Here is a 22,655-nt window from a genome sequence, read left to right on the forward strand (position 1 = left end):
AAAAGAACATCTGCACATACTGTGTAGACAACTATTCATTCATTTATCTTCAACTTCTTTTCAGATCTGAAATCTTAGTCACAGGGAAACACATACAAACGTAGAGACTTGGGGGCAATTTCAAATTTAGTGTTGACAAATCCACGTACTGGCATTTTGGAAGATGGAAGAAAACCCCACCTGGGCATAGTGAGAACTGTGTGAAACTCCAGATCGACCCAACATTACCTGTGCAGCCAAGAAGTTATTTGAAAATTATTTATTTGTCTATCTGCAATTACAGACACTGTCATAATGATGGAAAACATCTTCATAGACAAAAAAAAACAAACAAACAAACAAACAAAAAAGAAAAATACAGAACTCTCATATTTCATGTTCATCTTGTTTTGCTGTGCAAAACAAAATAAGTACACAATTAGTTCAATTTTAAACCATTAACGCATAGTTCAGTTTGCTGGACCAGTCTTTCAGATGAGACGTTAAACCGAGGTCTTGACTCTCTGTGGTCGGTAAAAATCCCAGGACACAGTAAACAGTAACAGTAGAGGTATAACCACTGGTGAAATTCCCCCACTGGCCCTTCTCTATCATGGCCCCCTAATCATGTCCCCCCCAATACTATATAAAGCGCTTTGAGTGCCTAGAAAAGCACTATATAAATGGAATTATCATCAGTTTCTGAAGAAAAAAAATATTGAAAGGGATTCTACTACCTCTTATCTGAACACGTTCACTTTTCAGAAGTAAACAAAATAGATTTATACTATATATAAACTATTGTTTGTTATACTTGTTGGCACCACTAACATTAGTGGTATATCCCTCAATTAACTATTTCTAGCTCTGTACCATCCAACTGATCAAGGTTAAATTACCGGTTAAATATTCGTGATTTTGTTAATAATTAGCTACTGCAGGCCTAAATCATTTACTACCTTATTTTGATTAGACAAAATCCAAATTTTAGTCCAGTCATAAAGCTTTTGGGAGGACAATGAAGTCACTCTCACTCTCTCAACACCCAAAATAAGCCTCAAATCCAACATTCACACACCAGCTCTTATGAACTCCTACATGCTCAGCTCAGAGTGTCTTTTTTTAAAATCCCAAATAAGGACGGAAAATGCATTTAAATAAAAATGCCTTTACATAAAACAAGATAACTTAATATTAGAAAACATAAAAAAAAAAACTGGTCTAGTTTTCTGGAAGGATAAGGATATAGAGCATGTAGAACCATGAGGCTTCTCACAGAGTAAGATTATTATAACAAACTGTGTGTAACAAGATTTCCTTCATTTTGTACATAAACAAACAGCACCAAGAATGAGACCAAACCTGCTGCATAACAAAAAAAAGGATTCAAATAATAATACAGACATTCTAAAATAAAAAAATAAAAATCAGCTTATAAAAAGACAATTATTTAGTAAAAAAAAATGTTTAAAGTTCAGCACTCTAGCTGAAGTGCAGCCTATTGTAGTGTGAAAACTAAACAAAATGTGAAAATACAGAGCATAAAATGAGCCATATAAAAACAGGATATGAACCTTAAAATTACATGAATTCATTCTATTCTTATATTCTGTTCTTGTACTCTATTCACGTATTCTATTCTTGTATTCTGTTCTTGCTGTCTACGATCAGAATGATACTCACAACACTCTCTATTACAGAAACAATCATTCTAACTTAGGCACTCACTGTGAAAATACAGTACAAAGCACAGAGAGGCTTCAGATGACAACGCTGACAGCACTGCGAGAGCTCTTGTCCTAAGACACAGAGAAAGGAAGGATGGCATAGGGGATGGGCAAAGACACAAACAAGGGGATGGGGGAGTTAGAGTTAGTATGATATCATGTAAAAGAAAAAAAAAAAGGAAAAGAGAGGCATTTAGATCCTTTCTCCAATCACTACCCTAAAATTCTCACCGAGTTGTGTTCACTGGTCCTCTTGCTATGGCCAGGTTGGATTTCAATGGATGAGTAACTAGGTGGTTTCTCAGGCCAAGCTCTGTCACGGGATCTTGACATCCCTCTGTGACCGTGGTCCTCGTCCTCTGAGCTCCAGAAGTCATGCTGAGGCGTGGGAGAGTAGCTCCTGTCTCGTTGAGGAGTTGCAAACTGCAGTTCCTTTATTAGCTCGGCTTTGCTGCGAACACGTGGGTGAGACCTCTGTGTGCCTCGATCTCCCCTGTGTTCTCGTGAACCTCGGCCCGACCGCCTGTCGTTCCGGTCAGACTCATCACTGTAGCTGCGCCGGATCCCACGCCGCGATGACCCAGGATACCGAGAATCATCACGGTTATGACCTGTGCGGTTTGAGCTGCCGCTTGATTGACTGGAGAGTTTGGGTGCCCCGCGGTTTTCCCTTGAGCCCTTGTTAGAGGTCAGGCCTGGTGCGCGGCCCACAATGGGGGGCAACTGGATGACCCTGCGCTCTACACCGTGCACACCCAATTCATCCAAAGCTGAAAGCATACTAGGAGGTCCGGGGGAGAAATGCACAGCTTGTGTTAATGGCTGCATGGGCTGTACATTCTGCACAGGCTGGGGTTCAATGGCTACTTGCTGAGGAGGCAGGGCCTGAAGATGGTTTGCCACATACTGAGTCGGATGCTGGTGAACTGGGGCTCCCACATCCATCCCCCTCATCTGACTCTCCAGGAAGTTTAGCATCTGACTGTTGCTATGGACACTACCATGCACACTCCCATTGGATTGGAAACCATGCAGACCTACCATATGCGGGCCAGGTTGCACGGGTTGGTACATTGCTGCCATTGGTATGTTGTGTTTAGAAGAATGCTCTGAGAAGGAACCTGTTTGTGACAGATTTGAGCAAATTATGTCAATCATAATTAGAATAAGTAGAAGCCTAGTAGAAAAGTATTTTTAATGTAACTGAATCACTTCAATATGTCATAAGTACATGAGAAATTGATGACAAGTTGTGTTGCACACCTGAGTAGAGAAGAGGGTTTGCCTGAGATGATCCATTAGAACCAATAGGGGCATAAATAGGTTGGCCATGCATCCAGGGAGCTAGGGCTTTCTTGGCATCACGCATCATCCTGTGTTGCATCACCACTACAGAGAGGCAAGAGAAAGTAAGAGACCATTAGGACTGGTCATTAGTTTTACAGACATTCTACATTTTGAAATATACTCAGCAAAAAAAAGAAACATTCCCTTTTTTCAGGAGACTGTATTTTAAAGATTTTGTAAAATCCAAATAATCTTTACAGACCTTTATTGGAAAGGGTTTAAAGGATGTTTTTCACGCTTGTTCAATGAACCGTAAACAATTATTGCACATGCAGCTGTGGAACGGTCTTTAAGACACGAACAGTTTACAGGCGCCCGGTGATTAAGGTCACAGTTACAATAAGTTCGGACACTAAAGAGACCTTTGTACTGACTCTGAAAAACACCAGGAGAAAGATGTCTAGGGTTCCTGCTCTCCTGCTTGAACATGCCATAGACCTGCTGCAGGGAGGCGTGAGGACTGCAGATGTGTTCAGAGCAATAAACTGTAATGTCTGTAATGTAAGACGTCTGAGACGGTGCTACAGGGAGACAGGAAGGACAGCTGCTCGTCCTCGCAGTGGAAAATTACATGTAAGCGTGTGTGTCCCCCCAGACGTGATCGAGAACTTGTAAATGCCTCGGTGGAAGAGTGGAGGAACATCTCACAGCAAGATCTGACCAATCCGGTGCAGTCCATGAGGATGAGATGCTCTGTAGTACTTAAAGCAGCTGGAAGTTACACCAGATACTGACTGTTCCTTCTGATATCCACCTCCACTTTGTTCAGGGACTCGTTATTCCATTTCTGTTCCTCAAACGTCTGTGGAGCTTCTTCAGTTCTCTCAGTTATTAAATGTTTTTATGTTAATACAGATATTTACACATTTTAAGAAAAATTTGCTGGAAATAAAAGCAGTTAACTGTGAGAGGATGTTTATTTTTTTGCTGAGCATATATGCAACAGACAAACAATTTTAAAAGTATGTCTTTGATTTTATACTTTACACCGCAGGAATGCTACACATCGATTTTGTGAAACTTTGCTGCAGTCTGCCATCAATTAAGAAGTGTCTGAGCATAAGTGCTTTAGCACTGAAGTTATGTACGGTTTGTACCTTTCTCTGGGCAGCAGCATGTGTTTGGACAGCATGGGCAGCGAACATAGCAGCAGCAGTTCTGAGGGCAGCATTGACAGCAGCAGATACAGAGAAGTATGATCAGAAGCAATGCCCCGAGTATGATCAACAGCACAGTCAGCCAATCTGAGACGAGAATAGACAACGTATTACATTCTATTAATCAACAAATTTTTAAAGCGTCTTAATAAACACTCACAATATTGAAGCTGCCATAAAACTGATTTACCTCACGATTCAGACATCAATGCTAAATTTGTACTGTGTTCATTTTGACGCAATTATATGACCTAAAAAACCAGCTAGTACCACTTACTGTACACAATAAGTTTGATTTCGCGATCAGAGTCTCCGCTGGTGTCTCCCGGTGCATCGATGGAGCAGAAATACACACCATTATCCCACCACATGACCTCAGTGATGACCAGATCAGCTTCTGCAAATAAGCACAACAAATCCAAATGAACCTCAATTGACCTTACAGACACAACTAGAGGGTGGGCTCTCTTTAGAGGCTACATCAAATTACTGGCCAAACCAAACACCCTATGTGTATAGGTTTTGAGTCTGTCTTGGTGTTATGTCTAGTGCTAGCTCACTGTTTTGGATGGTGATCTTGCGTTCACGGTATTCTGGCCCCAGTATGGGCTCATTGGTGCCTCTCTTCTGGATAACTGTGCGGATGGTGCGTTGGCGGTCAGGACAGTCATTGGCTGGGTCTTGTCCCATACTCAGACCCGCCTGGTATGCTGGACACAGAGAACAGAAATATTTGCTCTGACTGATGGAACATATTACTATTAAAAATACTGCTCAGGGATTTTAGCTTGTCTTTTACAGAATTGGTTGTCTGAATCTCTGTTCGGGTCATTAATTTAAATCATCCTCCTCCTTCCACTTTTCCTGGTTGGGGTTGCAGTGACAACTGGCTGAAAAGTTCAACCCAGATTTCTGTATCCTTGGCTACAGATTCCAGTTCCTCCAGGGAACTGGAACACCCCCAGATGTTTCCAAGCCCCAAGTCCCAACTGAGGTACAATCTCTCCTGGGTCTGCTCCGGGAACTTGGCAGGACATGCCCGATACCACAGTAAAAGGGCTGACCAGGCGACCTGAGGGTATTCTACTAGCAGTTCAGTCAAATTCAATGGTCTCCCAAGCTCACCCTGTCACAGATAATACGCCTAACAACTCGGCAAAGAAACCTCGTTGCTTCTGCCACGTGCTTATTAACAGAAACAGTTGCAAATATACAATGTACACAATTTTTTTTTTTTAAATGGCATTACAGTTAGTGCAATTGATTAGCAGCAATATAAAGGAAATGAAAGTGAAGTGAAATGTACTGCACTTCAAGTGCACAGCAAAGTGTACCTGCTGAGTAATACTGCAACACAGGGTCCAAGCAGAAGGACTTGTAGCGCCATGTAACCAGCACGTCTTGCGGGCTGACTGAAGTAGAGTAGTCGCAGCGTAAGATGATTGAGGCAAACAGAGTGGTGCTCCGTTCTGTCTGTGGAACCGATACCTGGACGGCAAGCACTTCTAAATAGAATGGAAGTAAGGCTTAAATATCACTTGGGCCTATATGAAAAACACTCTGAAGAAGAAGAAGACTTTATTTTTCACATATACATTACAGCACGGTGAATATATATATAGCATATCCCAGCTAGTTAGGGGGTCAGAGCCCCTGGAGCACATAGGCTTAAGGGCTTTGCTCAAGGGCCCAACAGCAGCCACTTCATTGGGTACCAACAGTGGAAACGGACCGCCAATAGACCATCAATTCCACGATGCTATAAACAGTTTGTGGTTATTATATAGCAATATGTTATTTATGGTCTTCTCAACACAGCAGTGATTTTATATAATATATATATATATATATATATATATATATATATATATATATATATATATATATATATATATATTTAGATATTTTTGAAAATCATATTGTTTGGACAAAATATTTGCCAGTAATTAGTGTTTCTGAAGCTATTTACTTTTTTACACACACACACACACACACACACACACACACACACACAATGTAAACATATTTTCGACTGCTACTAAGACCCAGGCTAAGTAAACAAAAGTGAACGATGACACTAGACTCAATCGGGACTCTGTCCGTAATTATATATATTATAATTATTATAATTATATATATTAATATGCTTGTTTGTCTAAAAATAAATATTTTTTATATAAACATTTCAATTCTTTTAGACCAAAAAGACACTCAGTAATTGTTCAATGCCTGTCACGTGACCAGATTTCTTCATTAAGACGTTTCTGAAAACAGACAATTTCCCAAACCTCTACAAACCCAGTGAGAGTTTATTAATGTAAATAAAGAAAGAGACATAAACCGATAGCGGCCATGTTTACCTGTGTGAAACAGGTAGCACAACAGCAGCGCCGCTGAGAGAGTCGGCCTCTCCATGGTCTCACACGCAGGAAGAAGCTCTCCGGTATTTCCACCCAAATATCACACAAGTCGATTAGTCCTCTCAAATGACTCGTCTAAATGAAGCATATTTTATACTTTCAAACGATATCTTCGAATATCTTGGACTTGTTTCACTCGGTTTGCAGGTGTAAAAGTACCTGTCCAGGAACGCTGTACTTTCGACTGTCTCCCCTCCCCCATAGACAGTGACGTCACTCACCTCAGCTCTGTACAGGTGCATCTGTACAAACATGGCCGAAACGCCATTTAACATTACTTTTTACATTATAACACTATCTAGGATACTACATAACGGAATGTACACTCTCTATGTCGTTCATGGCAACAAAAAAAATATATAATTGCATTTAATTACTCGTGTACATTATAATATATTGGTCAGATGTAAACCCGTTGTTTTGAATGTCTACCACAAGGTGGCGCTGACCGGTTTTCAACCTTAAAACCTGCGTGTACATGACCATTGAGTCTGGACTATGTTTCGGCTGTAAGTGTACACAGTAATATTCATATTATTCCATGTTATGGTTCTATATATTCAAGTTACTACACTAAATATGAGTTGCTCTTTGATACAGTACTTGAGAACACACAAGAAATTATCCTACCCAATGTGTGTGTGTGTGTGTGTGTGTCAGACATGTTGTTTTATACATGTCTCAGGATACAATGTAAACATACAGTGTGAACTGAGTTTGATTGGAGCTGTAAAATTACCCATAAATGCCCAGTGCAACAAGGTAGGAGAGTCTCTGCTCACTGTATATTAGCTACAGCGTGTCTGTGATTTGTATGGAAGTGAGAAGTCAAATAAATCCTGCATTTTGACACAGAACACATTACTTGACAATGTGTTGGATGGAATATGTCGAAGTAAGAGAAATAAAAAAATAGCCAACATGTTTAAACCTCGTTTCCCGGATTGTGGCCTGTGTGCGTAACATTAAAGAGTCCCACTGAGAAGCCTGTAAATGTGACATCAGGACACCTGTGAGTGCCGGTTTCATATAGCTTCCTGCTATTGTCATTTCATTTCCTGGAAAAGAAGCATCCTTTCCTTTACAGATCCTGTCTAGCTTCCTGCCTGGCGTTGAGTAAGCATGGCTGAGTCACTTTTTCTACTGCACAGTGCAAATCCAAGCAGTGACTTCTGACACAGTGAGCACCATTACCATTACAGATCGGTTATCCCGCTGTTATATGTCTGTCTTTCTTATGAATGAGGTGTGTGTACATAAGCAGTGTGTGTTTAGTGCTTGACACCGATACAAGATAAAGAGCATTCGTAATTTATCATGAGCACACACGTTATCAGCCGTAGTAATTAAACAAATATCACACAACATTAAAGATGGAAGTGTTTACATCAAGAGTTTTTAATTCAAACAAGTGAAATACTCAAAAGCGTATGACCAAAAATCATTCCATACTCCCCATGCGGGAGACTCGATTAACACTGAAATGCAAACTTAATCTATAGTGCAAACATAAAACAATAATAATAATAATTAAAAAAAAAAAGGTACACAAATACAGTACTTAATATCAAGGCTTCATCAAGAAAGAAATGAAAACAAGGTTTTATGAGGTCTTTTCAGTCTATAGGGTTTTGTGCAGCTGAGAGAGGATTCACTGCCCATTTGTTCTCTGATTAAGGGCAAGAAGAGATCAATACTGATAGGTCCAAAAAAGATGAATGATTTGCCGGCTTTAAACAAACTGACACAAGCATGCATTCATAAATGAAACACACATGCATTTTTATGCACACACACACACACACACACACACACACACACACACACACACACACACGCTGATCGACTCCAGTGTCATTATTTCTCTGATGTACATGGTATGCGTTCATGCTGTTTTGTGCATGTCCCTGTAGGTGCATGTCAATAGTACGATGCGAGTCCAGTGTGATCAGCGACGTGGATACTCAAGAGCTTCAGACAATGAGGGAGTCTCTGCTTAGATGAGTGGTCTGTTAAAAACACCAAGAGCCACATATTAAAGACCCCAGAAACAAGTTAGCTGTGTAGTTAGTAAGAGGCTCTGCAGATGAAAGCGAGCACAAGCTCCAGGATTCAGATAAGCCCTGTTAGTGATACACCGTGTGACGAGTTTAAAACCCGTGGACCTTAAAGCCTAAACATCTAAAGCTAACGATGCAATTCACAAAGCGTCCAAGTTCTGTTATGTAAGACCCTACTACAGGACATGTTTATTTTTTTCAGACAAAGCACATATCTGCTAAATAAACATTTCATATCGGTATTCAGTCTGACGCATCCTGTGTCCGAGGCACATCTTTGTGAATATCTGGACTTTAAATGATTACTCTAGGGACTCTATGGATCTCATTCCTGAAACAAGTAATAGACTCCAGATGAATGCTGAAATCCTAAAGGTGTCTAGTAATTATTCTCTGCATAATTCTTCACATCTACTGTTTGAGTCCTTTCTTTGCTGTTTAAGTGCACCTGAAATCACTTGAAGGACCATCTTCGTCGCATTTCGTGCTTAATAGTTTTGAACTCTCAGGGGTAAAAGCGTAAGTGGCATCATAGCAGAGACCCCTAGAGATAACTCACCAATTTTCTGGGTTTGTTCTTGTCCTCCCTGAGGTCCTGCAGAGTGTGGGACATGCTTTGATTAGGGCGAGTGTAAGAGAACGGCCTCGTGGCCGGCTCCATGGTCCGACAGCGTTCTTGTTCCGCAGGTTCTTCAGTCCGGCAGCGATCTACCTCACAGTACGGAGGCAAGGACTCATCCTCCTCGGGTCGATTGCTTGATCTACTGTAGTAACAGTCACTGTTCTTCTTGGAGCTCTTTGATGGCGTGTCACTGTCCTCATCAACCCGCCCACCGCATTCTCCCTGGCCCCTTGCCTTGCGCTCCAGCACAGAGGTCAAATAGACATCATTGTATGACTTTCTACGAGTACCATACCGTTCACTGCTGGTGTAATGTCCCCTTTGTGGGGGCAACGGGGGGCTATGGCGCCGCCAGTTAGCATCATCATCATCATCATCATTCCGGAAACCACGTGGCCTGTACTCATTCTGGCACCTCAGTTCCATGTCAAAATCTTGCTCGGGGTCACGGAAATCATGAAAGTCACCCCTCCTTCCAGCTCGGTGCCCATAGTTCCTCGCAAACTCCTCCAGTTCATCCAGAGACCCCGTGCGACCCCTGGTGTCAAAGGCCTTCCTGGGCAGGTGCTCCGAGCGGCAGTTCCACCTACATAACGATTCCCGCAAGAATTAGCATACACGGCTCAAAGCTTGGCAAAGGATCAACATAAACACAAGCACAAACGCACACATATGAAACTTATACCGGCTATCAGGCTGTTCTTCAGTGCGACTGCTTCGACAGTGTGTGGGACGGAGTCTGTGAGCTGTGGAAGCTGTGTGGAACTGTGACTCGTTGCTGGGGTCTCTGATTGGAGGCAGAGCTTTCTTTTGCACCTGCCTATAGGTCTGCCTGAAGTCCACATCGCCATCATGCAAGGAGCTTAGCTCTGATACACTGCCAGCTGTTGGCAACATAAGATTATTATTATTATTATTATTATTATTATTATTAAGACAAACACTAATTATATTGCAAACTATTTAATCAGAAATTGCAATAGAAATTCTATATTCATTAAAGTTTCTAATGAACTGTACAGTAAATTTACAAAAGAAAAAAAGGCACACGTAAGCAGCACATCAATATCTGTTTTGGTTTTGTTTATTGACTTTTCAGCATTATTACAGGTTCTTCAAGACGTTCATCGATGAAGAACACTGAATTATTTTCCTGCTATAAAAACGTCAATACTTATTAAACCACAATTTAAAATAAACAAAGCGAGTCCAAGGAGACAGCAAGCGTCCGATTCCCCTAATAATACTGAGGTCACATAATGAACAGCAGATATACGGGTAAAAAGTTTGTGTACTTCTATATAAAAATGATGATGGTGATGTTGGAAATATAGGAGAACCCAGATTTCCAACGATCACAACCTCTCTCACTCACACTTACTGTTTCTCACACAAAAACACACTGACTGCATACAGGCTTACATGGGTGACCTGTCCACTTGGCCGTATGGAACTTTGCCAGGTCCCTCTCTATGCAGTATATGTCGTTCATTGCGTCCTGAACCGGACTGGCCTGGAGACAATAGTCGCCGCCCACTGTGGACACACACACACATTCTGTGTGTTGCTATTATGCCTTGATTACTATCAGTGTCACATAAATCCATACCGAGTTTTGTTCTATTCCTCAACTTTATTCCTGCTTGCTGGTGTCTTTTCATTCCAAGTGTTTATATATCTATTTTATGTCTTGTCCTGCTTATCTTCTATTTTGCTTTTAGATTTGTACAGCACGTTGAATTGCCTTCGTTGAAAAAAAAATGTTCTATATAAATAAACCTTGCTTATAATATAAATTACCTTGCCTTGAATCAATTAAAGAAACAAATCAGACATAAAAAAAAATAAAAAAAAAATAAAAAAGTTTATAATTTTTCATTTATTTCAAATCAGCCAACACATTTTGTATACAAGGTCTGTGTTTTTGTACTGTAGTGACGAGGCTAAGCAATAACCATAAAGTTCTTTCTGCAGAATTGTTAGAAATGTGTTATTTACAGGCCCCTGAATAAATATATATTTACAGCAAAATATTGCTTAATACTATGTAAAAAAAAAAAGAAAGAAAAGAAAGCTGAAATGTATGTTTATTTGTAATCTGCCTGTACTCTTTCATATCAGTCAATTGTATTTTGAGGATAAAGGATGAATGAAATCAAACCGGAGTAATCCACACAGCATGCCTTAATTACGTGCAGGACTTTAAAGGGATAGAGTTCACGGACATCTTTCAAGCACCGAGTACATCGATGAACTAAATGATCTTAGACAACGAAGTGCCTTGTGAACGTCAATTTCTTCAACTTTGTCATTTTGATGTTTATTATTGTGTGTACAGAGGGCTGAAATGCGTCATGAGCTTCACTGACCTCTAGCTGTGTTGTTCTCCACAGAGGGGGGCGCCGCAAGCACCTTAGGCTCAGTCAGAGAAGGTGCTGTTCGAGGAACCATGGCAACACCATAGTATGGTGGATACATGGCGATCTGAGGAGGTTGTCCACCACTTTTAGCATTTTTACCTGCTTCATATACTGAAAAAAATATATTAGAGGATCTGAGTATTTAAAATCACAGCAGTGCAAGCAGAACGACATGGTATATATGAATAGGGGTGTGGGTGTGTTTGGGGCGGGGCGGGGGTCTGGGCTGGATACTCACAGTGCTTCGGACAACAGCACGTGTCAGGGCAGCAGCAGCAACGTACATAACAGCAGCAGGAGTGAGGACAGCACTGACACCAGCACACTCCAAGCACCACTAGAAGCAGAACGCTACCCACGACTACAGATCCTACAAACGCCCACTCTGCAACAGAGAGAGAAAGACAGACAAGCATATGTATAACTACTCAGACATTACGATCATTTCTATCACGTACCACCATTTTAATCTGTGACTCACAGTAATCATTCAATCCCGTAGGAAGTTTCGATCTGAACCGTTTTTCCACACAAAGGGTGTAAAGCCTACAGTTAAAATCAGTGAAGATGATTCAGTCTGTGTGCGGTCTCTTCCAGCCCCTTATCTCTGAAGTCAGTCTCCGTTTGTGGACTAATGATGTACTTCCTCTGGGCTGGGCATGAGCAAAACCTTCAGCCCTCAGCACAAATCACATCCTGAAGAAGAATGGAGCATTTCTGGTTTGTGTAACCGGCTAACTTACCACGTAATGTGGAGTGGTTTTGTATTTAGCGCAATATAATCATTTGATGAATCGGCTCAAATCAGTCAAATTAGTTCATTACAGGTTGACTGCGCGTGCAAATTAACGTAAGCTTAATGGAAGAGCTAGAAAGACGAGGAGGTAGCTTTAACACAACCACTGCCAGAGAGAACGGGAAGGAGAATTGAAATGCAGATGTGCAAGGCAGACAACAGAGAGCAACAGAGCCACCCTACCTGGCATAACCTCCAGCTCAAACTCAGGCAGCACGTCATTCGGCACACCTGTCTTACCTGCAGAGACGACAGGAGCACAGGTGAGCGGCAGCAGAAAAGGTCAAAAGTCTAGGCAAGAGGTTAAGATGCAGTACATGCAAGGTTTGGGATTGAAGAAAGGGTTTGTAAAGATCAGTGATTTATAATCATAAAAAAAAACAACAACAACCATGCAGATATGTGGTTAATCTTTTTATTTTGATTTTGATTTTATTCAGCTACTTACAATCACATGCAAGATATGTTCATCTAAAACAAGAATGCAGGTGTGGGAAAACTGTTCTAGGATTGTAAGTGTGTGGACAGAAACCAAAGGCAAGCAAATAGGAATAAAGAGAAAGCTTGCTTGTGGCACTGAATCCAGTTATTTAAGCAGTGCAAAACAGTCAGGTGAACAAAGTATGCTTTATGATGCCATTTTGGAAGCTAATGTGTGTAATGTGGTCATGTGATAGGGGTTAGAAGGCACACTCCTCTCTGGCAAGGTGGCTAATTATAGCAAGGTGCAATATTACTGCCATATTACAGTTCACACATCACATGCATTAGTGACTGCAGGGAACCGGCACACGCACATGCCTGCTGTCTCACGTGACACGCACGTTAGAAATCTACAACTTCAATTCTAGGACTATAACAATGTTTACATTTGTATTTTATTTATTGCTAACAGTCTCTTCCAGGGTGAGTACCGTGCATGGCATGCATATAAAACATGGACTCGTTTGTAAAGCGTTCGAAGCTGGAGTAAGTACAATCGCTAGCATGCATTACAGTAAGCACAGGAGGGCAGTGAGAGTAGGCACACTGTACTTAATTACATACATAAACACCCAGCACAGATCAAATTCAATACTGACATGGTGAAACAGACAAAATATACCACTTCATAAAGATCTTAAGGACTTCTGAACAACTATTTATATAAACAACTGGCATGTGTAACTAATGCAACGTTATTCAAAAGGTCAACGTGACAACGTTAGAATACATGTATTAGTAACAGTGAATGTTATCCCTATGTTCACGATGGATTTCTCCAGCGTTCGTCGGTTTCCTCCCACCTCCCAAAAACTTTCAAGTAGGTGCATTGAATAAAAATGTCCCTAGTAGTGAATGGGTGTGTGTGAATGTTGCTCTACTCTGGTGTCCCATCCAGGGTGTATCCACTGCAACCCTGACCAGGACAAGTGGTTACTCAAAGTGAGTGAGTGCGAGTGAGGATTTGGAGCATTATTCTACAACATCAATTCCGAAAAAGTTGGGACAGTTTGGAAAATACAAAAAAAAAAAAAAAAAAGTCATTTGAAAATCTAATTCACCCTGTACTGTATGGAAAACGCATTATTAATACATTATTTGATGTTTTACTTTGTGAATTTTATTTATTTTTGAAAATATACACTCATTTCAAATCTGATGACTGGAACACACTCCAAAAGAGTTGGGACAGTCGATTGTTCAGCGCTGTGTAACATCAGCTTTTCTTTTAATAACATTATTAAGTGTTTGGACGCTGAGTAAAGACTCCAGTTGGTTAAGTTTAGCAAGTGGAATTTTCCCCATTCGTCCATTACGCATTTCTTCAGCTGCGTGATTGTACGGTTCCTTCATCGCCTTATTTTGCGCTTCATAACGCGCCACACGTTCTCAATGGGAGACAGGTCAGGACTGTAGCAGGCCATACTCACACACGCACGCTCTGCTTACGCAGCCATGTACTAGTAATCTGGGCAGAATATGGTTCAGCGTTGTCCTGCTCTGGATGGAAGCATATGTTGCTCCAAAATGTCTACATATCTTTCTGCATTAATGCTGCCCTCACAGATGTCCTAGGTACCCATGCCATGGGCACTGACACGCCCCCATGCCAGACGCTGGCTTTTGGACCTGACGCTGATAACAGCTTGGATGGTCCTTTTCCTCTTTGGCCCAGAGAACACGACGGCTGTTCTGTCCAAAAACTATTTGAAATGTCGACTCGTCGGACCACAAAACACGACTCCACTGTGCTACTGTCCATCTCAGATGAGACCGAGCTCAGAGAAGTGGGCGGAGCTTCTGGACAGTAAAGCCTTAACTTGCATCTGTGGATGCAGCGGCGAATGGTGTTGACCGACAAAGGTTTACCAAAGTATTCCCGAGCCCATGTCAGGATCTCATTACAGACTCATGACGGTTTTTAAGACAGTGACGTCTGAGGGATCGGAGATCACACGCATTCAGAAGTGGTTTTCGGCCTCGCCCTTTACGCACCGAGATTTGACCGGATTCCTTGAATCTTTTAATTATATTGTGCAGTGTAGAAGGTGAAACGCCCAAAATCCTAACGATTTGTCTTTGGGGAACGTTCTTCACAGAGTGTTTTTCTTCTCAAATAAAAGGATTATTCTCTGACGCATCTGTATCAGATCGGTGAGACTCGACCCGTCCTTGCTCTCGAAGGACTAGATCTTTTTTGGAGTCTCCTTATATACTCTGATTAGACGATTGTCTCACCTGTTTCACATCACCTTCTTATAGCGATGTGAGAAGTTGAAATTAGTCCTAAACTACCCCCATCCCAACTTTTTGGAATGTCTTGCATGCATCAATTTCAAAATAAACGTTAATATTCAAAAAACTATGCAGTTGATTATACAAAACATCAAATACCTTGTCTTTATATGTTTTTTGTTTAAATACAAGTCAAACACCATTTACACATCACTCCTCTTTGTTTTTATTAGCATTTTCCATACTGTCCCAACTTTTTCAGAATTGGGGTTGTAGATGCTGCTTTTAAGTGTGTTCAAAGTGTGTTAAGTGTCTTTTCTCTCTCTCTCTCTCTCTCTCTCTCTCTCTCCTCGAGGTACATGTGCACTCCTGCTGCCCGATGTGATGCCGGTGCCTGATACTGACAGAATTCTACTGCTGTGGCTCCTCTTGCCCTCTGAACCTGCCTGATTCATCCTGATACTATTTCTGCTTGGAGCTTCTGCACTTGTGACTCACTTTCTGCTGTTGTGGATAGTCCCACATGGACACCCAAGTCTCACCCTTTCTTCACCGAATAATCTCACCTAGATACGGTTATACCAAAGAACAGCTGCTGTAATCATAAATACTACGATGCTCATACTCAACATCCTTTCAACACACTTAGCACTGGCGTAATATCATACAACTCAATCAAACCGAATGAAATCTAATCTAATGTGTCATGGAGCACAAGTAGTCCTACTGGCATGTACAGTGGTTTAACTTAGGTTTATCCAATTCTTTAAAAAGTGCTTAAACTAAGAAGATGAGAGGAGAGCCAGTAGCAGCACACTCCACAGAAGCATACAGTACAGATTATGGGAGACTAATTAACCCGTCTGACTCACCGGCTATTAGTCAAAAAAGGGGTCAGGGGTACACCATTGCCACGGTAACAATGTAGCTTTTGTTTTGAGGTAGGAGGTGTCCTGAATCACTGTCGAGTCAGCACCTAGTCTTGGCCAAATTTAAAACCTACTGCCTGAGAAAGTGGTGTATATAAGTTTAAAGTCTATTCCAACATCTTATATATGTCACAGGAGAAACTGTCGTCAGTATAAAACACATAAATCACATGAGTTTCATTTAAACCAAATGTTTTAAATGATGCAGAGGATTGTGTAATCACACCCTCCCGGAGCATGAGCAGTTCATAAACAGCCTCGCCGGGGGATGGGGGGGGGGGGGGGGGGGGGGGGGGGGGGGGGTTCAGTCTGTTGGACTGACTGTGCTGAGTTAGCAGAGCTAAGAAGTATTAATGGAGCACTAAGGCACTAGGCTTTCTCCTACCTGGGACTTCCATAAAACACACACACACACACACACACACACACACACACACACACACACACAGAAGAGTAATTTGAGAAACAGAGAAAAGCAACATAGACAAAGAGGGAAAAGCTGAGCGGGAAGGTAAACAGAGTGAGACAACAGGAGTAGAGCATTAGCCATAGTACGAGTGAAATGAACACGAGGCAGATAAGAAAGGGGGAGTGTCAGGTCCAAAGTTGAATCCTCAGGAATACTAGACTGCAAGTGATTTTAATTCAGACCAGTCTTATATCCCAGGGGTTCGCTAGGCTCATTATTTAAATTTGTACATTAATGTTTTGCCTATTTATTCCTAAAAGAGAAGACATTTTGTTTTTATTAAAATTGCCATTACACTTAAGTTGACAGTTATTTTTGAGTTATTGAGGTTTGGATTAAATCAGTTCAATTCAAATGACCAGGCTAACAGGTTAAACAACTATACAATGAACATGATAATAAATAGAATACGTTTCAGAATGGAGGGCAGTGATCTCCTCCACCGAAACAAAATTAAAACATCGGGGACCTACTGGGTTTCCTTCACGGATGGCACTTTGAGAACCATGGCATTAGACTCAGTAAACGTTCTTTAGATACATGTTTCAATCTCCTCTTCCAAAACCCATTACAATCTGCTCACTGAGTGGCCACAATACACTCAATGCACTGCCTTCTTTCTTCGTTTGCCAATAAACAAGAGGTTGTGACATGCCTTGCGTCTCACAAAGAAGTGGCTTATAATGCTCATGTCAATAAATTGCACGTATGTTGTCTAGCAAGGGGCATTGGACCTTCCTTTGCTCAGCAGACAGAAATGTAACCGCTGCAGTCACATAGCGCCAAACAATCAAGGGATCCCTGCAGCTTTATTTTATTTTTTTGCACATAGATCTGTACTTTAGATGCGAGTGACCTTAGAAGAGACAGATGAACAAAGAAGCCTCTTATTAAGCAACAGATCCCTGTAGAGAGGCATGCGCCATTCAGCCGTTTCCATGGAAGCCCTTGTAAGAGTACATAGGAATTTCAACCCTGGCTTAAGCAAGCAGTTCTCCAAACCCTCCAACACTCACCCATACACAACAAACACACACCACCAAAATACACAAACAGCTTTCTGCTTACAAGCTATGCCTGAACACGTGATTTCATTTAGTAAAGTGTTGTACAACTTGGAAGGGAACCAACAAAGGTACAATGTATCTAAATGCATGAAAATCATATACAATTGTAATAAGCAGCAATAACTAGGTCCTGAATCTTTGACAGCATCGTCAAGTAAACTAATGTATGTTATAATTATAAGTCATGAAATGTTCCTTTTTAAATAAATGAACTGAATGGAGGAAAAGCCCAAGATAAATGTTTTCTGCACGGACACAGATTACGCGTAAGACCTCAATCTCCAAACCCACTTCAAGACTAGAACACAAAATAAACCAGTGTAACATATTAACCACAATGGCTTTACATTCAGACCTGGAGACTCGGGAATGTTTTGATCCCAAAGGTCATCGTGATAGCTGTTAAGTTACTCGCTTAGTCAAGCGTCATTGCTTATCATGATTCACAATTACTCACCGAGTCAGACCAATTAGACATACTGGTTTAAGTCAATTTCAATTAAAACATATTGAAAGGTTAAAAAAAAAAAAACGATTAGAAATAACAGGCTATGATGTATTTAATATAGAATAATACAGACCATTGTACAAACATAATGTATATTTTGGTCAACTGCCAATTCCCACCCACCAGTCAACTCTAGCTATACCACAGCTACCAACTTGGGAGGGTGGAGGTTCTTAGGGTGCTTCCTCTGAGACAGGTAAAACCAGTTCAATGCATCTTTCAGAACTGCTGATTATGCTGAGTCACAGGGCGGTGCTACCCGCCCTGTTCTGCATTCAGGAGCTCAAAGATGGCCGCAATTGGCTAGTATCACTGTGACGGACAGGGGTAGAGTGTATGCCATCCCTCCCACTCAGACAGCACAGTCAATTGTGCTCCCTTGGCTGATAGGATGAATGCTTTACTGTTGGGCCACTTGGGAGCCCCTAATAACTTTCATTTTTATGTATGCTTTTTTTTTTTTTACATCGGTGTACACTAGTCATATTTATAACAGGCGATTTGTTGTAAATGTGCCAAATCAAGGCTACAGAAGGAATAAAACACGACCGGGCATGCTGTTATTGGAGTGGTGCAATGCCAGTTATAACCCCAAAATTGATCATTTTTCAATAATAGCACATCTTGAGGTGTTTTATTCCTCTTATACCACAATACAGTAATATGGCAACACTAACCGTTATTTTATTTATCACAGAACTACACACCATACGCTGTATCCTATTACGTATCATTTTAACATTGTGGAACATCTGCAAAACAAGCAAGCTGTTACCATAGAAACAATAACGTACTGTATTAGCGTATTAGTCCGATCCGATTTGAGAATTCAACAAGTTCTGTGGTTTGACGTGAAATATCTACCATTTTAGTACTGTAGTTCTTTTGAAATGTGCATTAGCAGTTCTAGTCTGTGTTGTGGAGGATATGACTCACCCAGCACCAGCAGCTCCACCTGATCTTCATTCTTGCCCTCCAGATCATCACTACTGATCACCCTACAGACGTACACGCCACTGTCGCCCCAATGTAGCGCTCCGATACGAAGGTCTGCTTCTGAACATCAAGAGCATTTTGTTAAACCTCAGTCACTATTCCTGAGGCAAACCTTTATACACAGTTTTAGGTTTTATTTCAAAATTCTAATATGAAAACGATCAGACTTTACAGCATCAAGATTGTCCAAAAAAAATAAAAAAATGAAACAAAAGAAATGCCACTCATGATCTATGCAATGCACAGCCCTGTACTCTGCTGCTAGGTAAAGGAGGGTAAGAGTGCTTGTTTAATAAAGGCATGGGGGAGTGCGTTTGTTTTTGATAAGGAGTGATGTGGGGGAGTTTTGTGAGGAGCAGGAGAGCTCAAGTATTCCTCATCGAGGCCAGCGCCTGGCCATTGTGTAGTCCAGAGAAAAAACTGTGCCCTATTTAGAGAACAGGAAAAGTAGAACACAATTGCCAGTGTTTCCTGCAAAGACAGATTACACACACACACACACACACACACACACACACACACTACCCCAGTCACCAAGAAAAATACACTGTATGTTCTGAGATTATACTTATACTGAAATTAGTGCAATATTGAATGTGACTTAACAAAATCATCACATTTCAACTAATGGTGTGCAATTCTATCCAAACTTTAATTTGCCCCTAAGCACTCTTTTGAATTTAAATCTACACACCTCACGCGGGTTGGTTCCCCTTTCATGCAGTATCTTAAACAATCCAGATGATGTCACTGATTAATCATTGACCAGGCTCCCTCCTGTAAAGTCATCGAATATCGTATTGCACTAATAATTACACCCCGTGTGGGACCGAGTCAGAATGGCGGTTTATGCTTAACCAAATTAAACCTCTACGGGGTTCTATATAGGCGTTTTGGACTGGCATTGTGCATAGATGGTCCCATGTTAAATTTACAGATGCATCAAAAGGCCATTGAATAATAGATCCTCGCTGCAAATATTATTCAAATACCAAGATTAGAATACATTACTGTTGATAATGGAGATATCTCTGCCTTTATATTGGTTAGCCAGGGTCAAGGAGTTTCCTTGCTTGGAGGCCACGATTTGGACAGTACGACTTGCATCGGAGCAGTCCAAGTGGCTTTTGGCCCCCAGATTAGAGCCATGGACTCCCAGCGTCTCAAGGAAGGTGAACGACTCTCTGGTTCGGTCTGTACAGTAAGACTTGTACTGCCACTGCACCGTAGGGAGATTGGTGGATTGGGTTTTGTACTGGCACTGCAGCACCACCGAGGAAAACAGCATGGCAAACTTCTTCTCATCCTTTACCGTCACGTGAACACAGTCGCAAGTCAACCCTGGAAACAGACAGAGAGAAGGAGTCAGATCATTTGGCACTTTATCCATGAATTTGGATGCGATTCTTCAGAATGGTAAAAGACAGCACACCGTCTCGAATCAAATACAAACACAGCGTGGCTGTATCGAAATTAATTTAATGACGTGGTTGAAGCTAAATTCATTTAAATATCCAGTATATTTGGAAGGTAATATAAGCATTGCAGATTAAATGTCTCATAACTCTCATGTTATAAATGTTTTATACTGTGCTTTGATTATGCTCCAGTCTGTGCATATTCACTGGCTAGTATCAACTCAAATAAACACGAACATGGCTTGCCTTCATTCCAAGCAAAATCCTCTCTCGTCTAAAAAATAAAATAAATAAATCAGACAGAACGAATGAAAAGCAATAACCTGAAAACACAAATACCTAATAACATCTGGACCTAGTCATCCGCTCTGTGTGTGAACGTGTGCATATCTGACCATGAAAGACTGTACTTGTATTTGTCCAGCTGTGTGGGAGATAGCAAGCTGGACAGAATCAAAAGGATGGGTGTGTGTGTGTGTGTGTGTGTGTGTGTGTGTTGTTTTTCCTGGCTGTGTAATTAAGTAAAATTCCTGACTGTGTGTGTGTGTGTGTGTGTGTGTAGGGGGGGTTAACTGAGGTAGGGGGTTTGTCGATTTAGAGAGAGAGGTCACGGTCTGCTGTTCGTCTGAGTTTGGTGGTGCTGTTGAGATCTAAACATTCCTAAACAAGAGGAAATAACGAGAGGACTCTCGGGAAGGCGCTCACTCTCTGCATAACCGTAGAGCCATAGTTCACAATTCAAAAATAATTTCCCCTGTTTTAAGATTACAGCCTGTTTAGAACAGACCTGTTTGAGACCTGTATCCACTTCGGCTCTATATACAAACCGCTCAAAACCCCGCTTGACCATCATCAGACCCAACGCTGACCACGATGTACCCTCTATTCTCCGAGTCTCCCAGCCAGGGCAGTAAAGCCCATCTCTTTTCTCTCCTTTTGTTGTCAGCCTGATTCATTGTTCGTCATTATGGAGAACCCCCACCCAATACGACCCAGTGCAAGGGAAGAGGAGGGCGTTTAAAACCCACCAATAAGATAAACCCACTGGCCCAGTCAGACGTGAACGCCCAGTTAAATCAAAGAGATTTGAAAAGAACCGTTACAAGGAATGATATTTTAATACAGGAAGCGCAGCATTGCTTAACTTGCCTTAACCTTTTTAATACAACAAACTCATTTTCACAGGCGGTAGTCAAAAAACAAGGAAAGTAAAAATATATTTTTTTTTAAAGTTTTTTAAAAAAAAAGTTAAATCTATCAAAACAAAACACTAATAACTCGGCCATTCAAATCAACAAAGTGGGTCAGAGTAATATCTTTATCCCACCACTGAGATTTCCCATCCTTATGAAAGCAAGGGAAAGTTATGTATCTATCAAGAGACACAGGAAACAGAATCAGACATTAAACCCTGTGTTTCAGATCTAAAACAGATCTGATACAATGTACTCTCATTCCTGCAGTCTCTCCTCTCAGCCTGGGGTATCATTATATACTCCCAGAGCTCTGCATTAAACACATTCACTTTAGGGTCAGCAGGACAGGAGTGCCTGGTTTTCAAAACACACACACACACACACACACACACACACACACACACACACACACACACAAATAAATAAATGTTGCACAAGGCAAACTATGCTGTTTGGGAACACACCCCAGACAGAGACCCAGCAGTCCTGCATTTTGGGGGTTTTCACTCTTTATCAGTCCACTTTAGTGTTAGTGTTATCCCCCTGTAGTTTAAACACACAGTAAAACTGAACTGCTGAATCAACCTGTTTCACACTTTTCAAGTGTGACACCTTCTTCTGAAAATAATAGTTTGAAAGACTTACCTGAAATAAGTACGACTGGAATCCAGTGACTCGGAATAAATCTCATTGTCCAAATAAAAGCACATAAACTACCCGGTGCTGTTATTCCCCCGGACCCGCTGCTCGCCTCATGCTCGTGCCCTCCAGGCAGATGGGTTAACATCAGAGAGACTGGAGTGTACCATTTTACACAGGAGGGGGG

The 22,655-nt window shown here is 41.3% G+C and overlaps 2 protein-coding genes and 1 long non-coding RNA gene across 5 annotated transcripts; 1 reads left to right on the plus strand and 2 right to left on the minus strand.

Annotated features, from left to right (window-relative positions):
* Positions 1-244: 244 nt before the first annotated feature.
* Positions 245-6,856, minus strand: ildr1b (immunoglobulin-like domain containing receptor 1b). The gene is made up of 9 exons (XM_017470662.3): positions 6,790-6,856; positions 6,571-6,705; positions 5,545-5,715; positions 4,771-4,920; positions 4,488-4,607; positions 4,151-4,297; positions 2,970-3,095; positions 1,938-2,827; positions 245-1,778 (listed from the first exon to the last, which is right to left on the minus strand). Exons 2-9 carry the CDS (start codon positions 6,623-6,625, stop codon positions 1,740-1,742), a joined length of 1,698 nt encoding a protein of 565 aa, XP_017326151.1. The 5' UTR covers positions 6,626-6,705; positions 6,790-6,856; the 3' UTR covers positions 245-1,739.
* Positions 6,857-8,004: 1,148 nt separating this feature from the next.
* On the minus strand, positions 8,005-22,621 carry ildr2 (immunoglobulin-like domain containing receptor 2). 3 transcript variants are annotated; one of them, XM_017470818.3, is made up of 10 exons: positions 22,475-22,621; positions 20,227-20,556; positions 19,156-19,275; positions 12,712-12,768; positions 11,971-12,117; positions 11,682-11,843; positions 10,735-10,848; positions 9,998-10,196; positions 9,250-9,898; positions 8,005-8,639 (listed from the first exon to the last, which is right to left on the minus strand). In XM_017470818.3, the coding sequence occupies exons 1-10, from the start codon at positions 22,614-22,616 to the stop codon at positions 8,604-8,606; spliced, it is 1,956 nt and encodes a 651-aa protein (XP_017326307.2). In that variant the 5' UTR covers positions 22,617-22,621; the 3' UTR covers positions 8,005-8,603. The 3 variants fall into 3 exon arrangements, with proteins under 3 accessions (XP_017326307.2, XP_053536620.1, XP_017326308.2); XM_053680645.1 differs by lacking the exon at positions 12,712-12,768; XM_017470819.3 differs by lacking the exon at positions 10,735-10,848.
* On the plus strand, positions 13,309-15,791 carry LOC124628280 (uncharacterized). Its single transcript, XR_006982728.2, has 3 exons — positions 13,309-13,434; positions 13,794-13,953; positions 15,602-15,791. It is a non-coding gene; the product is annotated as an uncharacterized LOC124628280 (long non-coding RNA).
* Positions 22,622-22,655: the final 34 nt, after the last annotated feature.

The sequence above is a fragment of the Ictalurus punctatus genome, chromosome 6 (genome assembly GCF_001660625.3).
Source record: "Ictalurus punctatus breed USDA103 chromosome 6, Coco_2.0, whole genome shotgun sequence".
Taxonomy (NCBI): domain Eukaryota; kingdom Metazoa; phylum Chordata; class Actinopteri; order Siluriformes; family Ictaluridae; genus Ictalurus; species Ictalurus punctatus.